The following is an 18,593-nucleotide window of genomic DNA, read 5'->3' as shown; positions in this document are numbered from 1 at the left end:
TTAAATTGACATGTTTTGAAGATCTTTAGAATTAACTTATAAGCATAGCAGAGTTGACTATTGGAATCGAATAAACAACGCAATACTTTTAGGTCAGGGTGTATATTTCACTCATTCAGTGTCTTATAAAAAAAAGTTTGCAAACCGTGTTATACCAAACCAATAATATTACATTTCATCAAATCACCTAATAAATTTGTTACATTATACTCAAATGGAAACCCCCTCCTATTTTTATTCCTTACTCGTTAACACAAAGTTCCACTACACGATACGAGCACCATATAAATGTAATACCTAAATGTACGTTCTCATAATATCATGAAACGAGCATACATGCACACATATATTTATATGCATATTTACAATTTTAATTTCAATAGCTGTAGTTATGAACGATATTTAGAGTATTTTGATAAAAGTTGATCGGCCTCATTTTGCGAAACACGGTCTTCTTCGCTAACTGTCGGAATGTTGCTAGTTTCTTCGAACCATCTGATTGCATCTTGATAACGCCCAACTGCTACATAACATTTACCGAGAAGTAATTTGTTATCTTTAAATGGCTTTATCGTCAATTCTTCGGCACGTTCAAAATCGACAATCGCTTCCTCGTAAGTTGCACTTGGAGGTTCTGCGAACAATGTTGACGCAACCTGTATAAAATTGAGGAAAAAGTTGCAATTTTTAGGCGACACAATAAAAAAATTTTCCAATCAATAATTTAAAGATTGGAATAATCAACTGGAACAGACAATATATAAAGTCAAACTGACCTTTCTCTCAATCCAGGTTAAGCCAGCAACTTCAAACTTGAACCTTCCCGATAAATGATGAAGTACCGGGTCTTCTGGTCTGATTTCTAATGCTTTGTTGAGATGTTTTTTGAAGCGGTAGCCACCTTCTATTTTTTCTTTAGTAGAAAGAAACATTCCGTGTGATCCTATCAGTATTGCGTACCACTTGTGAAAGTCTGCGCTGTCTGCTTCTTCAAATCTTTCGCAAGGCTTGAGACCTACGGGGTAATAAAAATTTTATTTGGAGTTGGAATACACGGATACTTCAGAAAAAAAACTAGAGAATATTGCTTCTTAAATCCTTACCTTCGACGATAAGAGCCAGCTTTTTACTTGTCTCCGTAGCATTTGTGGAGCATCTGTGACAAGCTCTTGCCAGCCTCCATATAACTTCAATATTATCTGGATATTTAACAAGTAGATTACGTAGTGTACTAAGAGCCTCTTCACACTCGCTACCTGGACGTAGTTCCGATGCTTCAATTAGTTTGTCTGTTTCAGCGAGCCTTCTGTCCAGTTCGTTTGTTGGTCCTGAGATCCTGCATTACTAAACATATACTTTCTTCTGCTAAACTTTCTATAATTCATGTGGCATATAATCTGTTCTCGGTGAAAATTTGCCACGAAGAAAGCATTTTCACGTTTCTTTAATATATAATGTATCTCATTACCTCTGGTACACATCAATTGATATAAATATCAAACGTTCAATTGAATTGAAGTAATCATAAAATATCAAGTACAATTACAAAATGCATTCGGCGGCATGTATTTCAGATGAAACTAATTAAAAAAAATAAAAACACACAAAGTGGGCACTAAAATTGACACATTTATTTATAGTAAATTACTTTACTAGCGTGCATCAATATAAGTATCCATCGAAATCTTTTGGCATTTGAAAATGCTGTGATAATATTAGCGGATAACATTTATCACTGCAAAAGATTTGTTTGTGAAAGGAAAGACTTGCCTTTGTGGTAAGGAGTCCAGTTTGTACTTTCTACTTTGCTTCCTTTTCAGGAAGATTTATTATTCTATGTATTGAAATGAAATATGAGTTATTAGTTTGATTACGATCCATTATTTGGTTGTTAAATTTACAGACCTTTCATTGTCTCCATCGCCTGACTCCATGTCGGAGAAATCAAAGAATTCATCATCGTCAAACTCTGTGTCAGCTGTTGAAAAGGCGTCTACGTCAGTGTCATTATCTGTTGCAGAATAAGTGCTGCTATTTTTAAGATTCGGCTTTCGTCGCGATATTCTTTCTCGATTCCTGCGTTGATTTTGCTGTAATCTAATTAGGCAAGTATGAAATACAAGTGGTAATGACAATAACCTTTCAATCTGTACTTTTTTAATTTTATTGTTAGTTACGTTAAATTAGTTATACGTATTTTAGAGGGCTAGATATACCGTGATTATCGAAATATCTACAACTAAAAGGAGCCTACCTCAAAAGATCCAACTGTGCTTGTAGTTCGGCCATAGTTTCACCCATTTTATCCAAATCTCGTCTGACTCTTTCGGTCTGTTGTTGTTCTCTTATTTTCTGGTACACGAACAGACCCACAGCCCCGATAACGCCAAACGCTGCAGCAACTGCAGTCGCAATCAGTCGCGGAGAGTTTATATCACTCATGGTGCTAAATTGTGGATAAAACATAAAATGTATGATTAATTAAAGAAGTTATGAAATAATCAAGGCAGATATATACAAGGGCATAATTGTACAAAATTATGATATTGCAATTTTTCTATCTGTATGTTTAAACCGCATCACGTGCTTTGAAGTATTTATTCAATGTGATTTTGGGTGGGAAATATTTGTTGGTGTTTCTGTCTATTGTTATACTGTACATTATCACAAAATATAGTTCTAAATTGTGTTTCAATATTACTGGGGAGCTTTTCTCATTCTGACGGACTCTTGTTTCATGGAATACATAAAGAGAACTCACGGCAGTTCACATAACAGATTTGGAAGAAATTTAGACTTTGAACTTCGAACGTGTGTCAAGTGTTTTTTCTTCACACTACATACAGTTCTTACAGGTACATTAATGCAAAGCGGAAATGTATTCAACCAATCATACGTAAGATTTGAGAGGAAATTTCCACCTTTTCAATATACAGCTCATTGGTTATTTGTATTTCACAATAATTTGTGTAGCTAAGTAATGTGCATTCATAGCAAAGAATCTAATGTTTTCAGTGAACGAGCGGTCTTTTTGAATGTACAATGATGAAAGATTTACCAATATTTGCTTATCAAATTTGTCAGACAGCAGACTAAAAGAGCGAACCCTGTCAAACACTACATTACCTGTACCTACTCCGTGTTTCAAATGGATACTGTAACGTAGTGTCCTCAGTTCAAACTTCCCTGTGCAACATTGAATGAACTTAATGCAGTGCACAAAATTTTGGCATGTCATTAGTATGGTATTTGACTTATGAGTGTTTCGTCATTAAGTAGAAATTGCGAAATAACGGTATAAACATTGTTTCGACACGCGTTTATACGTCCTTGCAATTTCAGCACTGAAATACCTCAATCATTTCGTAGTAAGCTATCCTAATTAACAGGCAACATCGGTGTTTGTAACCCTGTTAAAATGGGAAATAATTTGCCAGGGTTGGAAAAAATAATTTGTTTGTTCGTCGTCTTGTATAGTATAAATTATGAAGAGTGACATGGCAAGTAACATTGAGCTGTAGAACTGGGTCAGATCAATTATAGCGTACGTTACATACGCATGTTTCATTTCGCGAGTATAGGCAAAAATGCTAGTGATAATACATGTGCTAATTTCGCGAAAGGGGAGTATGAATTATTTCTTGAGCAAAGTCGTATCAATCAATGGCAATACAGGCAGGTTTGGGCATGAATAATGGATAAATTAAACGGGTATAAAATAAGTAAACAACTATACTCGTCAACGTACGATTCTCGTTAGTTTTCATCCGACTTTTGGAACTGGTGAATTAACTGTATAATAAAGATAACTGTAGACAGGCCAAAGATTTTGTCATGTTTCTTCTAAACAATAATCAAAATTATCCAGCAGCACACTGCAGCACGCGAACTCTTTCACATTACACCTTTACATGGTATATACAACTAGTCGCGTTTTCAGCGAGTCTTAAGAATCGCGTATATACTGCTGTGAATCCCCTCGCACGACACATCAAACTGACATTTTTCTTTCTTATTTTAAAACCAAGGACAATCTATCCAACGCTCAATTTTTGTAATACACAAAAAGCCCTTTTCGACATGCAGTTGAACGTTTCAGCTTTGCGAAAGAAGCGTGCCGCAACTGTTTTTCACTTCCGCCGGCGGCCCATAGAGGGGTAAAAGTCGCTGGAAAAACAAAAAAGCATCATTCTTGGCGCGTCATATGAATCGAATGACTGATGCATATGATTTACAAAAAAAAATTTGTTTACACTTTCAAACTCATTCACACATTAGCAAGCGATTTCTGGACAGTTGATCGGCTCATAATTTTCGTGACTACATTTTACTTACATATGAAATTGGGAAATCGGATTTTGGGCGTCCAACGATCCGTCGATTGCGAACAACGGGACCGGTGGAACAAAACTCGAATCTCGGCCATTTCCGTTAATCCGAGCGTTAATCAAGAATTACGTTGCCGAAAGATATATTGTATATCGTATAGCTTTAGTTTTTAGCCAACGAAAATTATAATGCTAACTGTCCGAACGCCTGTTGGATTTCGACGCTGAAAGTATATGAGGATCTGTATTAATTGTTCCAATCATCATCGTAACACGTATACATTGCGGCTACAGTGCGAGCTCTGACATAGCAGAGGTCGCAGTAATCAACATTATTAGGTATCCGAGCGGAACGCCGGATTTTCGAACCGGAAGTGGCAGGCAGTGTCCAGCAGTGTCTTCGTCAGTCTTCATATACCTATCATGGAGTCGTTAGCGTCCGTGCACAATATTCCCTCAAGCTGTCGGTCGTAGTCTGTATTATACGCGTTGAGATTTCAAAAAAGTTGATGACGCTTGTCCAGGGAGTGTTCGCTTGGCGCTATATTTTCAGTATTATTGTAAATAAAGTGTTTGGTAATTTGTGGCCTTAGAACGTTGAAGTGTTTTGTGTACGCCGAAGTGGTGACCTGGGAGTAGGCCTCGACAAATATAATCGCGACGATACTGCAGCAGGTTGGTCTCACTATTTTACCGTATTATGATGTATATCAATGACCCGACATAAAATTCGATTAAATTCACTACAGTAATCGGCTCTGCCACGAGTTTACATCACCATTACCGACTAACCTTCAAACATGGTTATTTGATGCCACACATCCCCACTACAATTTTTGCGTCATCATATCCCTAGTGCTTCGAAAGTTGGCATATACACTTTCATCAAAATTTTCGTTGTGGGACGAAACGTTTGTTTCGCTCGCCTCTTCAATTTACTCATTCTTTCACATATCCAACACTTGTCCAATGTATTTTTTCCTTTCTAGTTTTCTCTTACCACAAATACAAGTGTTGGGCACCTGTGCTGGCACTGTTTGCAACACGGGTTTCTACAATTACTGAACACATGTTATTTCGTTATTTCACTCTGTTATTTGAAGTTGAAAATAAATGAAAAAGGAAATGTTTTGCTCCTGTGAAAGTATGTCTTGAATCTTATTTTATTACTTTGTCAGCACTCTTCTACAATCCATTATCAACGACGAATTTTCATCATCAATTACGGATATTCACAACGATGCAGAACCTACAATTTTTGTAACTATGACTTTTTTAATTTTATTTCAGATATTATCGCAAGGATGGCGTTACTACTGTTAAATGTATTTCGTGACTTTGTTCTATAATATGTCTCGGGATCTGAGTCTAAGAAGAAGAGACCTTGGTTTTAGATAAACTTATTTAAATTATTTCATTTTCCAAACCATCAATATGTCTGTCAATGCTCAATTCGCCAATCCACCCCCGGTGATAAGTTTACCGAACATGTCGGTTCCACCACCCATTGCAACGCCGAATTTATCTGCACCTCCTCCTAATTTAACAACTATAAATACTACGACTGGAGGTTATCAGCACAGATTTGGTACTCATAGAGATGGAAATCGTGGTTTTTTCAAACCATTTCGACCTTATCATGCCCCGAAAGTTATAGCTGGTGGTCAAGATGCGTTACAAGATGAATTCGATGGAAAGAGACTCAGGAAATCTGTGATGCGAAAGACGGTCGACTATAATGCTGCTATTATTAAAACCTTGGAGGTAATAAATTATTCGTATAAACAAATGACTTTGGTTCCTGTTTGTAATTTCATATTTTTTTTATCTTGTCAGAATGTTCAGCTGCTCCTTTCAAGCTTCTAATACCTCTAGCATCTTTCTTCTTCGTGTAGGTGTAGATTAAATTTCCATCTTTTTGTTACTCAGAATCGGGTTTGGCAGCGAGACTACAGAGACAGAAGAGCTCTTCAGCCTGACGTTATATATTATCCTGACCTTCTGCCACCACCAAGCTATGTTGATAATCCAATCAACGCAGTGACAACAAAATTTGTCAAAACAGCAACGAATAAAATGAGGTGTCCAATATTTTGCATGGCTTGGACCCCCGAAGGAAGAAGGCTTGTCACTGGTGCATCGAGTGGCGAATTCACATTATGGAATGGGCTTACTTTTAACTTTGAGACTATTCTACAGGTGGGGATATATCAAGAAAATTTACCACCTTTTTTGATACTCTATTAGTACATGGACCTAATATTCTTGCTCAATGAATCTGTTACAGCCTCTATTCTTGTAAATCGCTATTTTTTTTATCTGTAACAGATTATGAGATTCGTTAATTTAATGTCCATGTGTATCTGAGTTACAAATATAGTTCTCAGAGGTCATTTTCGTTTATGAAAAAAATCTTAGCTTGGTTTTTCATTCTCCTTGTCATGTCAACAAATATCACGATTCTCAGAAAATTGAATTTAAAATGTCAAATAAACAAACTGTCAGTAAGTGAAGATAAGCAACACATCTCTGATCACTAACTAGGTGTGGCTAATTGAAAATTTGCAAAATATGGTTTAATATTAGCATCTCCTCTTGAGTGTCGAATTAGTCAAAAATGAACCTAATGTAATGGAATAACCTTGTAAAATGTTCCGACAGGGCAGTTAAAAATAATCATTCATTCTTCCATTTCTTAGGCTCATGACAGCCCTGTACGTACAATGGTTTGGTCCCACAACGAAAGCTGGATGGTGACGGGCGACCACGCAGGCTACGTTAAGTACTGGCAGAGCAACATGAACAACGTCAAGATGTTTCAGGCGCACAAAGAGGCTATTAGAGGACTCAGGTATAGCATCTACCACTCTAGTCCTTACATCTATCGTGACACTGTCCTTCACGGCCGATTAACTTATGTAGCAATCAGGACACAGGACGTGGGTTTCATTTTGATGTATTTTCCATTTAGTAAAACGTTTGAAATCAAGTTACACCTTCTCATTTGGGTACATAGGTGAAGTGTTTTTCTTGTTTCTTTAGTGTGGTCTGTTCTTATCAATGATCTGAGCATTCAGCATTTTTTTTTTAATGCAGTCTCCGTTTGTACCTTAGATCCAGTGTATCGGCAATCAGGGTGTTAACTAGATCAAATATAGTACTTTGGTTTGTGTATGTGCGTCGAGATTGCTATATCTTATGATTACAAACAACCGTTTTTGAATTTTTTTTTTTTTTACACCTATGAAGCTGAACTGAGGTGATAACAGCAGTATATTAAAATCTGGCCAGTATGAAACTCAAAACGTCATTCGAATCTTCCAAGTATTGCGAATAAAAAACAATCGTATCAATCATGACTTTGTGAGGAACGAGACATTTATCAGGGTCAGGGATTGATTTACAAAAAAAATTCTTTGAATCTGTTCGTATAATTAATTTTGCGTTATATACTAGTAGGTAGTGCTTTGAAAAGATTATTGGGCAGTACGCGAAACACAGGTGAAATTGAAGCATGTATTGAATAGATAGGTTCAATGGATCCTCGATTTTACAGTATAGTTACCTGTTCTGAGAGCCATCGGGATCTTATCTTTGCATGCAATGGACCATATTCAACCATTTTTATCTCAGGCTCAGAAGTTTTGCATATACTGAACAGTTACCGATGTTTTACATTAATTACACACTATAATTTTGTGGTCAAATTTCCACTCAAGAGTTCAAATAGGTTTACGCAAACGAGCTTCCTTTATCTTGCAAACGTACTTCTTTATTCCCAGTCTATCCCTGTAATTATGTTCATTCACTTCAAAGTCTTGTAATATTTCAATGCTGGTGTGTAATTGCGGGAAGAAATTTAAGTAGAAGCGCAATTGGGACCTTATGGCTGTCAGGAATAAAGTTTGTATACAGGATAGGATATTGGGCAAAGATGTATCGTAGAATAAAGAGAAGATGGTAATATTGATAATAATAAAACTAAAGAAAAAATACAGCAGCACCCAGTCGAGATTCCCATCGAATATATAATAAAGAAAAATATCCTAGCTCCCTTCACATCATCCAAAAATATCAATATAAATGAATAAATACTTCACTATATTATCACATATATATTTGCATTAATAAAGAATGATCATCATATATCTTCCTTTGTTTTGTGTTGCTCTTGTCCTTCAGAAAACTGATTATCTTAAATAAAGACAAATTTGGAAAAAAAAATTTATTAATAAAATAATGAAGGAACATTCTGTACACATTAATCGTTTTTTTTTTATGAAATAAACGTTAAATTTGAGAAAAAATAAACCTAATTTTCGTACATTCTCCGGTGGTCATGTGGCATCGAAGACACATTGTGTACGTGTGCAAATTGAGCTCAGTTATTGCTCATAAACTGCAGAGTGTATTTTGAGTGCCAGATATGACTGTCGGAGATGGCTTTTTGTTTATTTACAATATTTACATCTAGTTGATCCTTTTATTAGAAAATATACCATGTCCATATTTTGGACTCTGCTGATACATTAACAAGATTTCAGAACAGTGACTTAATAAAGTTCTAAGTTAAGTCAAGAACACTTCCACATACACATTTCCTACCTTTTCTCCACGTGCAGTGCGATATTTACTAATACTTCCTCCATTCAATATCCATTTTTGAGAATATTTCCGATATCTGCATTAATTCATTTCGCTGCGGAATAATTTCAGTAACTTAAGACACTGCAAGAAAATTGAACATAACAATCTATCATTTACAATTGTTCTTATTGCAATGAACTCCAAAATTTAACAAGCCTGACATTCTGATGCTACTTTGGTTGAATAATATAATTTTTCCTCCTATTTCTATCTGAATCTAAATTTCGTCGTGTTATTACCTATTTTTTTCATATTTTGTTTAAAATTTTCATTCGAATCGTATCTTATTTATTGATGTTTAAAATCTGAGATGCTGGTCAATTATCGTTGAGCGATATTCGGTACAATACCCTGATTGGAGGAATTTTAGTCAAATAATATTCTGCACATTATCATGCAAAGTGAAAAAAAGCAACGAAAAAACATTTCCACATTAAAATTACACAACGCTGATGGGTATCACTTCTCCGTGACTGCTTCACTGCAATTGTCCGAGCCTTCAAGTCGTTTCGAGCTGTGCTATATTTGGGATCTTCACCAGATTGGAGTTGAAATTCTGTCAAATTGCATATTTCAATAAAGAATTAAATACCCCTTGCTTCTTCCTGCTTCTAGTATACTATCATCTGTAAAGAATTAGGAACTAAAAGAATTCGAAAAAAAAGGAAAAGAAAAGACAACATGATAAATCGAGCAAATAAAGAAACCAAAAACACCAATAACCCAGAAGTTATGTACCATAAACTTTTAGCAGAATAAAGTTGTTAGGTTTTATTTATTTAATCGTTTACTAGTGAATATTACACTCTGTGGTTGAAAAAATAAGAAAAAAAAAAAATTAACAATAAACCGACAATAATGCTGTATTTTTGGAATATTGAAATAAAGTTAACATTCAAGTATATTACACTTTATTATAATGATAAAAAATGTCAGGGTATTCTTGTTCTTCACTTGGTAATAATTTGGTATTGGTAGTTACTTCGTTATTTTATATCACTACTGAACGTTTGTTTGTTACATTACATATGTGATTTAAAAATAAAGAATTTCTTTTATAAATATGACCATGCATTTGGTGTGTATAACTTTGTTTTTTTGGGTGGGTAGTTTCAGTCCTACGGATCACAAGCTGGCCACTTGCAGTGATGACGGAACCGTCAGAATCTGGGACTTCCTGCGATGTCACGAGGAACGAATTCTCAGGGGTATAAACTTCTTTATATTACAATATATTTGTAATTTGGAAAGAGTAATTAAAACAATAATTATTTGCAAACAATAATGGCTAATTATCATTAATAACGTATTTGTTTTTTTTTAAACTTTGTTTCCACGTGTCACATTTGATTGAATTGTCCATATTTTCAAGTATACTCAAAAATCTAGGCAAATGATTTGCAACAGTCAATCTTTCGTCTTATTGTTCTTTCAATAAAATAATTTCAGACTATTTATTCTGGTTCAATCCAGATATCGGTAAAATTGCAAACAATTTGAAAAGAATGTCAGAAGACCAATCTTACGACATATAAATGTCTATGCCGATTAGTTACGAATTATTAATAGTAATTCAAATTGATTAACTGGTGATAACTATATTTGGTCGGGTTGCTGGTCGAAAGAAAAAAGGAAAGAACCATTCATTGGCATTTAAAAAGTTGATTGTTAAATTTTATTTACATAATGTGGAATCCATGTGCTATAACTGCAAAGTTTGCCGTTAATAGTAAACTGCAACAGTGGACATATAAATAAATCTGCACTGATGATATTAAATGTATTATACCGTGAGGCTTGGATTGAATCAATTGGTACTAAATTGTGATTTTTCAGGTCACGGAGCGGATGTAAAGTGCGTTCATTGGCATCCGCAGAAGAGTCTCGTTATATCTGGAAGTAAAGATAATCAGCAGCCAGTGAAGTTGTGGGACCCGAAAACTGGGCAATCGCTAGCTACTCTACACGCGCACAAATCAACGGTGATGGATGTGAAGTGGAATGAGAATGGAAACTGGTTGGTCACAGCATCTCGAGATCATTTACTCAAGCTGTTTGATCTGCGAAATCTTAGTCAAGAAGTGCAAACCTTTAGGGGTCATAAAAAAGAAGCTTCAAGTGTTGCTTGGCATCCTAGTCATGAAGGACTTTTCTGTAGCGGTGGTAGCGACGGGGCCATACTCTTTTGGCACGTTGGGTATGTATTTCTAATCCTGTTTCTGGTGCACTAATTATCTTCTGACAAGCAATGATGAAAAATAATTACGCAATCACCGGGTTATTATACTTTAATATACTATAATTTACGAATTCCATTAAGAATACTAAATATTTTTGTTATTCTTCCTTCGTCAAGCGCTGACAAAGAAGTTGGAGCGATAGAGCAAGCGCACGACAGTATAGTATGGACCTTGGCGTGGCATCCGCTTGGACACATATTATGTTCTGGAAGCAACGATCACACATCAAAGTTCTGGACGAGAAATAGACCAGGAGATTTGATGAGAGATAAATACAACCTGAACACTCTGCCTGCAGGAGCTGCAGGTGTTGATGATCATGAAGTTGGTAAGAGAGTATTTTTAAGTATAATCTATTTTATAAACATTCATTTTGACTTGTCTAACCATCGAATTTTACACATTATTAGCTGACGACTCACCAGTCATACCGGGTATGGGACCTGAAGATAGAATTAATGCTGACGGTGAATCCGAAGATAAAAGCGGCGGAATCCCAGGTCTTGACTTAGATCATGCGATTGACGAGGGAAAGAAATATGCCAATAAGAAAGTTCCTTATAGTAAACCGATACCCAGAAATTTCCAAGCACAGTGGAATGAGATGGAAGCTGAAGATATCGAACAAGTCGAGGCATTGAATGCCTTCGTCAATCAGTTAATCGAAACGACACCTGGGGCTGTACCTTTGAATGAAGTTACACCCAATGCTATAATTTTATATGGGAAAATGATTCCGGTTGAGCGTAAGTTGATGTACTAAACTATGTGCGTAGAAATTTGCATAGAAATATGATTTTCCGCAACTTTTGAAGATTATATGTACATGTAGACTGCCTTTGGTATACATGATCACAAAGTATTTACGTTGTTTTTTCACACATTTGAAGTACAGTACTCTGTGTAACTGCAAATATATTTTAATTCTTTTCTATTTTTACTTCATCTTGCAGCAGAATCAAAATTAGCTGAGGCTATTACCAAAGGAAACGATGCCATAAACAAATTAGTATTTTCCGGAGAGATAGAGGAGCTTCGCGAAGTGATCGGTTCTCCTGAAGATGTGGAAGAATCCGAAGATTTCTTACAAGATGAAGGTGAAATTGATTACTCCAAAGTTCCTGACATCGAACTTCCTGCGCCGTTGCCCAGTTCCAAATTTGCGCAGAATCCAGAATTACTGAAAACATTAAACCGTGGTGGAAAGAGAAAGTTTGATCAGTTAATTGGTTGGAGTGACGGCGGTGCGAGCGACCGAACGTCTAAAATACATCAACCTGTCTTTGGGGCTTCACTGAACGATGACTTGTCTAGTGACACAGAATCGAGATCTGGAATGGCTAACAATTCCGGCTGTGAAAGTAACTCTTTCGGAATGGGTCTAGACGAAGACTTGAGACACTTGCCAAGTGACATGCGAAGCATGGGTAGAGATGAAGATTTACGATTCGGTGGTATGGGTGGTGGGTTGGGCAGGTCGATGATGGGTAGCGACAAGGACTTGAGAAGCAGTTCGATGAACTTTGGCGATAAAGATTTCAGGCAAATGTCCATGCACAATTTCGGAATGGGAAAATCAAACATGGACAATGATATGTTTGGGGATAGGGACAGAGAAAGTAGAGACAGATCAAGATGGGACGACGAGCAGGGTGGTAGAAATCTTAACGACAACTTCAACATGGATTTCCCTGGGAATAACAATTTTGACAAGCGAGACAACATGCCGCCAAACATGGGAAACAATCACAACATGCCGCACATGGGCAACATGGGTAACCATCATAACATGCAAAATATCAATCCGAACATGAGTCATCACATGTCGAATATGGGACCCCATCCGAACATGCCACCACACATGGGTATGCCAAATAAAAATAATCCAAATATGTCCTCGCATCAAGGAATGCAGAATATTGATAATCCAATGCCACATATGAATAACTCTAACATGCCAAACATGATGCATCACCCCAACATGTCTAATATGCCACCTGGGTTTGGGCCAAATGGAATGCCTCCAGGCAATTTTGGTCCCAATTTCAGACCTCCCAATGGAAACTTTGGGGGTAATCAACACTTCAGACCCAATCCTATGGCGCCCTTCGCGCCAAATTCTGGGCCACCCTTCAACAACTCGTTTATGCAAAATCAAGGCCCACCAAATATGCGTGGTCCCAATGCCGGGAACCAAGGACCACCAAACTTTGATCGCCAAGGTTTCGGTGGCCCAAATTTCCGTGGCCCGAACCCTGGCAATCAGGGACAAGGTGGATATGGTGGATACGGTGGGCCAAACAAAAACGGACCTATGCACAACATGCAAGGAAGATCCAGAGGTTCTAATGAAAACAATATCGGACGTGGTGCTTACGGGAATAGAGGCAGGGGTAGAGACAATGATCAACCACCCAGGGGTGGCAATTCTAGAAGCAGAGACAATTTTTGAACTGTCCTTATGAGTGTAAAATATCTGTGACGTTGTGTTGCGAATCATACAGATTATGCAATTTGTAAATTTCGGTGACAGTTTCATTCATTCGTGTGTGTGTGTGTAATCACGGTAATACGGATGTGTACTTAGCTGGTTACCATTAAAAATATCGCGTCGACAAGACTGCGTTTCTTGAAAATCCATTGTGAAAATACTCTCATGGTAAATCAATGTTTGTTTGGTGTCGTTTAACCATTTCAACGCATCAAGCTCTATGACCAGAATAGGTATTAAGAAGCCTTGAAACACTCGATCTTACTATCCTTGACTATTGTCGAATTTATGTTCAACACTGTATTTGTAAAAACCCGAAATTTAATGAATTTTCGATTTATATTTCACCTTCTGTCCAGAAGTTTTAATGATTCTCGCATGGCAAATCCGTTGCTTTTACATGCTATAGGTTGTTATTAATTATTACTTGATACTATGACATAACGTCAACAATGCTTTACTGACGACATTATTAGTAAGTGATACGTTTCTTCAATCTATTGTATCGGGTGATAACACATTGGGTGTAACCATTCCCAACACTTATATTTTCGAGAAACGAAAACTATAAGTCTGTACCTCAATAATGAAATTAACCATAATTTGGTCAATTTTCAGAATATAATCTGAAAATATTGTAATATATTATACAGTTATACACAATAATTATTCTGATGTATAAAAAAAAAAAAATTGTTCACTAGCTGCCTTGTGAGGGATGTCATTTCATTTGCGATCCTTTGGGGTCGCTGCGATAAAATTAGACTCCAACTTATCATGAAAGTTTGAACAAGAGCAGTTTAATTATGATTCATTGATAATAAAAAAAAAAAACAATATTGACTATGTTTACAAAAATTTTTTTAGAGAGATTGTATTGCGATTTTGTAACTACCTACTCATCTTTGTCCCAAGAAGAAAAATTTCATTGAATGCAATTTCACTTCACAATTTCCCTACCATATGTGTTTCCTTTTAAACACACTGCAATATGTGAAACATATGCAGGCGGTTTTTTTATAACGGCGTTGCTGTGTAATGGTTAAATAGTGTTGATTGATAATTTTTTTTACACTTCTCTACCGCGTTCAGAATTGGAACTCTGTCCGAAGTGCTTTTTTTCATTCTGTATGAATAGTCAAATTTTTATTCAGAAATGTAACTTATATTTTGTGTGCTGTCTATATAATTCAGATTCGCAGATAAGCGTTATTGAGAAACTAATACATAACAGAATGTTTCACTGTGATTTCTAGATTATCGTTCATTCACCACCTGTTCATTGCATTCGATTATATTTTTTCTGCAAACCATCATATGGCAGTGTAAAAATATGAGTCATCGTCAAGATATTTCGTCACTTTAGCAATTAGAACAGAATACATCTGTTAAACCGTACTGACAATGAGTGATTGGTCACTCGTTCGGTGTCACGTCGGAACAAATTCTCATGAGCAATGGCTACTGTCATGTTCAAAGATGCTTTCCCCTACACTGAGGGAAGGCTAGACGTGATCCACCTCCGTAGGATTATCTCTACAAGGTGTAAGTAACGAGCTTAGAGGTTGAAAGAGATTCTTTAATTCCTAAATTTTTCAGTAGTTTGAACAATAGATAAAATTTTTTTATCCACTCTGAACAAAACCTTTTTCATCCAACCTTTCCTGAGGTGCTAAAATGATTATTTTATTCCTCCCATTAGCTCTGAAGTCAGGCAGACTGGCTAATGACAAAGTATTAAGTGCAGCTCCGTTTGGAGTTGGCTGAGCTGGCACCTACAATTTAGAAATGTAAGCTCGCAGTCCTCGTGTTAAGATAAAATATATCGTTGAAGACCTTTAATCAAGATGGGAAGGGATCAAGAATTTCTGGGGATTACATGATCCCACTTTCTTAACTAGCCAACAAACAAGTGTGTGTACAAAGATGAAAAGTGTGAAAGTAAAATTATCACAAAATTCTGGAACATCGTAAAAGAGTGTATTCATATGTATTGTTATAATTTTTACACTCGACAGCATTGTCGTTATTTCCCCAACTCTCACTGTTGAGGGCATTGTCGTTGAATCGTTAAAAAGCTCAAATATCAGTCTTCTGTGAAGAACTAATTGCACAGTCTTACGATAAAAGCGTTAAATACTACGTAGCTGCAGCAGCTATTGGTGGGCCACTTTTTTGCACGTTCAACAAATTTTTTGGTCCAAGTTTCTGTGCAATGAGACAGCGAATGATTAAAGACGAAGTTGGGCATATTCAAATTATTAAAATTTGTAATCGAAACCCACCAATAGCTTCCATTGCTTACCTTAAAAATTCTGATGGCATCTTTCACGAAACTATGATCCATGATATTGACATGATGATTTAGATGCTCGGAGTATTTCGTATAAAGGTAACTATTACAATTAAAGTGGTTCATGAATATTTCAGGTTTCTGTACAAGTACAAGTTTGTGATTCGCTATCAGGGAACTTTGGCAATAAGCAGAATTGTCATCTTGCGAGAAATCAACTCGCAGAGCAAAGATGGTGGAGCTTAAGTGGCCGATGAGCTTCCCGAAAGAAATTAAATTTGTAGTAATATCACAGAGCTCTGTCTTTGATTCGTAATAAAGTAAGTAACAAACAATGACATCAAGTTCAAACAACTGTGCAAAGTTAACAACTATTTATTAAAGTAAGGCAGCTTAACAAATTAAATTTTGTTAAATAACATGAATGTTTTTATAAAATTTTGCACTTAAAGCTATACAGTATGAATCTGAAGAGCTTTTGACTGCTAACATCTGGCATCTAACTTGAGTTACAGAACAACATTTGAAGTAGTGTAAAAAATGTGTCGATAGAATTCTAAGCATACTATTCAAAGCATTGAACTTTTAACTTCTGTTACCTCTTCCTTATCTACTCCTTCCTCTTTTCTCTCTGATGATAGGCTCGCAGAATTGAAACAAAAAAATATTTATCAACAAGAAATTGGCGTGTGTATTATTACTACACTACCCATGATAAGTAATCGACTCTGGTTTATTCCGATGACATCCCATATTTCTTTTTCTCATTCAATATTACCGTTGATATTAAAACGAATTTAACAATGTACTAATAAGTCTATCTTTTAATAAGCTACCTATGAGATCTCAAGCTGTGAGATACAATCTAAAATAGCAGTGACTTATATTTGATATAGAGATTAAAATTGAATTCATATTTGACGATGATCAAAACAGGGTATTCTTCAGTATTTGGATTTTGGAAATTTGAAGAATGGTAGTATGTATTATAGAGAATGACCAGCTGTATGATCGGTAAATTAATGTGAGTCGGATATAATATGTACAGCAGGATCAAGGCTTAAAGAATATGCATACGATGGTATCGATTAAAATGGTTATAGAAAAATCTTTCGGTAGATCTGTACAGAAATCGATTACCCTGAGCAAGTGCCAAGATCAGAGATCACATCACAAACAATGACCTTAAGAAAAGAGTTTGATTATGGTTCCAGTTCAGTATATCGTATCAGAAATAAAAAACGTATCGTCAGAGATATTACAACTACGTAATCCCTAATGCTTGATAAGTTTTATCGACTAAATATTACACAACTGGATACTTAATAAAAGCGTTATGTTATCATTCATTGGACTTGAAATATGTCACGCAATTGAATTTTTTTTTTAAAAAATCGATGTATGATTAGAAATTAATTAGCAGTTAAACACACAGGTGCAACACCTGATACACACGAATTTAGCAGAGCTGTTACATCCGCTTACTGCGATGCACTGTCAAAGGAAGATAAAGTGTTTCTGTGATAAATTTGATGGTATGGAACATAAAATTGTGGCAGATTGAGGAGAATCGGGTTATAGCGAAATGATTTTGAAAATGGATTAACAGGAGGATTATCGATTATTACGGATCTTGACACTCACTCTGTACAGAATTACTACGAGACACATGAAAGAATATATGGAATTTCCACCTAAAACATTCAGAGTCATACAAGAATTTGGATCCAGTGATGAACCCAACGCTGATAAATAATATTTCAACAAGGTCAGGTAAAAAATTAGTGCGCACTAGTATTTCCATACTGAACATTCTTTGGGTGGTTGATAGTAACGTCAGTTAAGGTCTTTTTAGATCGCCAAGGATAAATTGTGCGATATAATAAGCCCCCTCTATGTGGAACAAACAACTTAAGGTCAGTGATTTGGGAATTGAGTGACGTAGACAACAGATCGTGGAATATTTATAGAAATTTCCAGAACAACAATCTTCCCCCACTTTGCACTGTCCTAATGAAGGAACTGGTTATTACTGGAAGCGAGAGAACTGAAAAAAACTTAGATGATGCGTATCACGATAGAACCGGAATTATCTTGCTTTTTGAATTGTGATTTCAGCTGAGGTGACGAATTTCACTATGAGTAGGCAGAAGTGCTTGAGATGTTTATACGTTATTATTCAAGTATACAACTTGACAGAGAACAATCACTGGACCCATTTTATGATAACACACTTGCATGGATATAAGAAGCATTTTTATAATCAATGTAAAGTAAATGAAGGAAACAATAGTTGAATCAGCACAACATTCGGTGCATCAAGGGGTTCAGATATTTTTTCAAATTAGTTCCAATCTGCAATTAATTATATAATCCTAAATTACGTATTTCTTAGATTAAATTTGATTTAGATTGTATATTTCATAATACATCAGTATTTAAAGTTTTTTTATACAAGATTCTCAGTCGAAAAATTCAGAAGTTCAATACATATGTTTATGAATAAGTATCAAGAATAATTTCATACCGATCGAGATAATCAGAACATCTTTAATAGTATCGATAACATAAATCATTTTTTTTACTGTTTGATT

The 18,593-nt window shown here is 35.8% G+C and overlaps 2 protein-coding genes across 7 annotated transcripts; one reads left to right on the top strand and one right to left on the bottom strand.

Moving 5' to 3' along the window:
* Nucleotides 1-86: 86 nt before the first annotated feature.
* LOC124179363 (regulator of microtubule dynamics protein 1-like) lies at nucleotides 87-4,137 on the bottom strand. 4 transcript variants are annotated; one of them, XM_046563651.1, is made up of 6 exons: nucleotides 3,749-4,137; nucleotides 2,255-2,446; nucleotides 1,906-2,097; nucleotides 1,104-1,336; nucleotides 777-1,015; nucleotides 87-656 (listed from the first exon to the last, which is right to left on the bottom strand). In XM_046563651.1, exons 2-6 carry the CDS (start codon nucleotides 2,440-2,442, stop codon nucleotides 390-392), a joined length of 1,119 nt encoding a protein of 372 aa, XP_046419607.1. In that variant the 5' UTR covers nucleotides 2,443-2,446; nucleotides 3,749-4,137; the 3' UTR covers nucleotides 87-389. The 4 variants fall into 4 exon arrangements, with proteins under 4 accessions (XP_046419607.1, XP_046419606.1, XP_046419608.1 ...); XM_046563650.1 differs by lacking the exon at nucleotides 3,749-4,137 and adding an exon at nucleotides 2,702-2,796; XM_046563652.1 differs by lacking the exon at nucleotides 3,749-4,137 and adding an exon at nucleotides 2,661-2,758.
* A 585-nt stretch (nucleotides 4,138-4,722) lies between these two features.
* LOC124179352 lies at nucleotides 4,723-14,559 on the top strand. 3 transcript variants are annotated; one of them, XM_046563608.1, is made up of 10 exons: nucleotides 4,723-5,003; nucleotides 5,619-6,092; nucleotides 6,258-6,527; nucleotides 7,028-7,179; nucleotides 10,086-10,183; nucleotides 10,812-11,172; nucleotides 11,332-11,543; nucleotides 11,626-11,961; nucleotides 12,169-13,080; nucleotides 13,243-14,558. In XM_046563608.1, exons 2-10 carry the CDS (start codon nucleotides 5,763-5,765, stop codon nucleotides 13,665-13,667), a joined length of 3,096 nt encoding a protein of 1,031 aa, XP_046419564.1. In that variant the 5' UTR covers nucleotides 4,723-5,003; nucleotides 5,619-5,762; the 3' UTR covers nucleotides 13,668-14,558. The 3 variants fall into 3 exon arrangements, with proteins under 3 accessions (XP_046419564.1, XP_046419562.1, XP_046419561.1); XM_046563606.1 differs by having other exon boundaries at nucleotides 12,172-14,559; XM_046563605.1 differs by having other exon boundaries at nucleotides 12,169-14,558.
* Nucleotides 14,560-18,593: the final 4,034 nt, after the last annotated feature.

This window comes from Neodiprion fabricii, chromosome 4, assembly GCF_021155785.1.
Source record: "Neodiprion fabricii isolate iyNeoFabr1 chromosome 4, iyNeoFabr1.1, whole genome shotgun sequence".
NCBI classification, from domain to species: Eukaryota; Metazoa; Arthropoda; class Insecta; order Hymenoptera; family Diprionidae; genus Neodiprion; species Neodiprion fabricii.
Note: the sequence above shows the minus strand (reverse complement) of the source record. Positions and strands in the feature narration are given on the sequence as shown.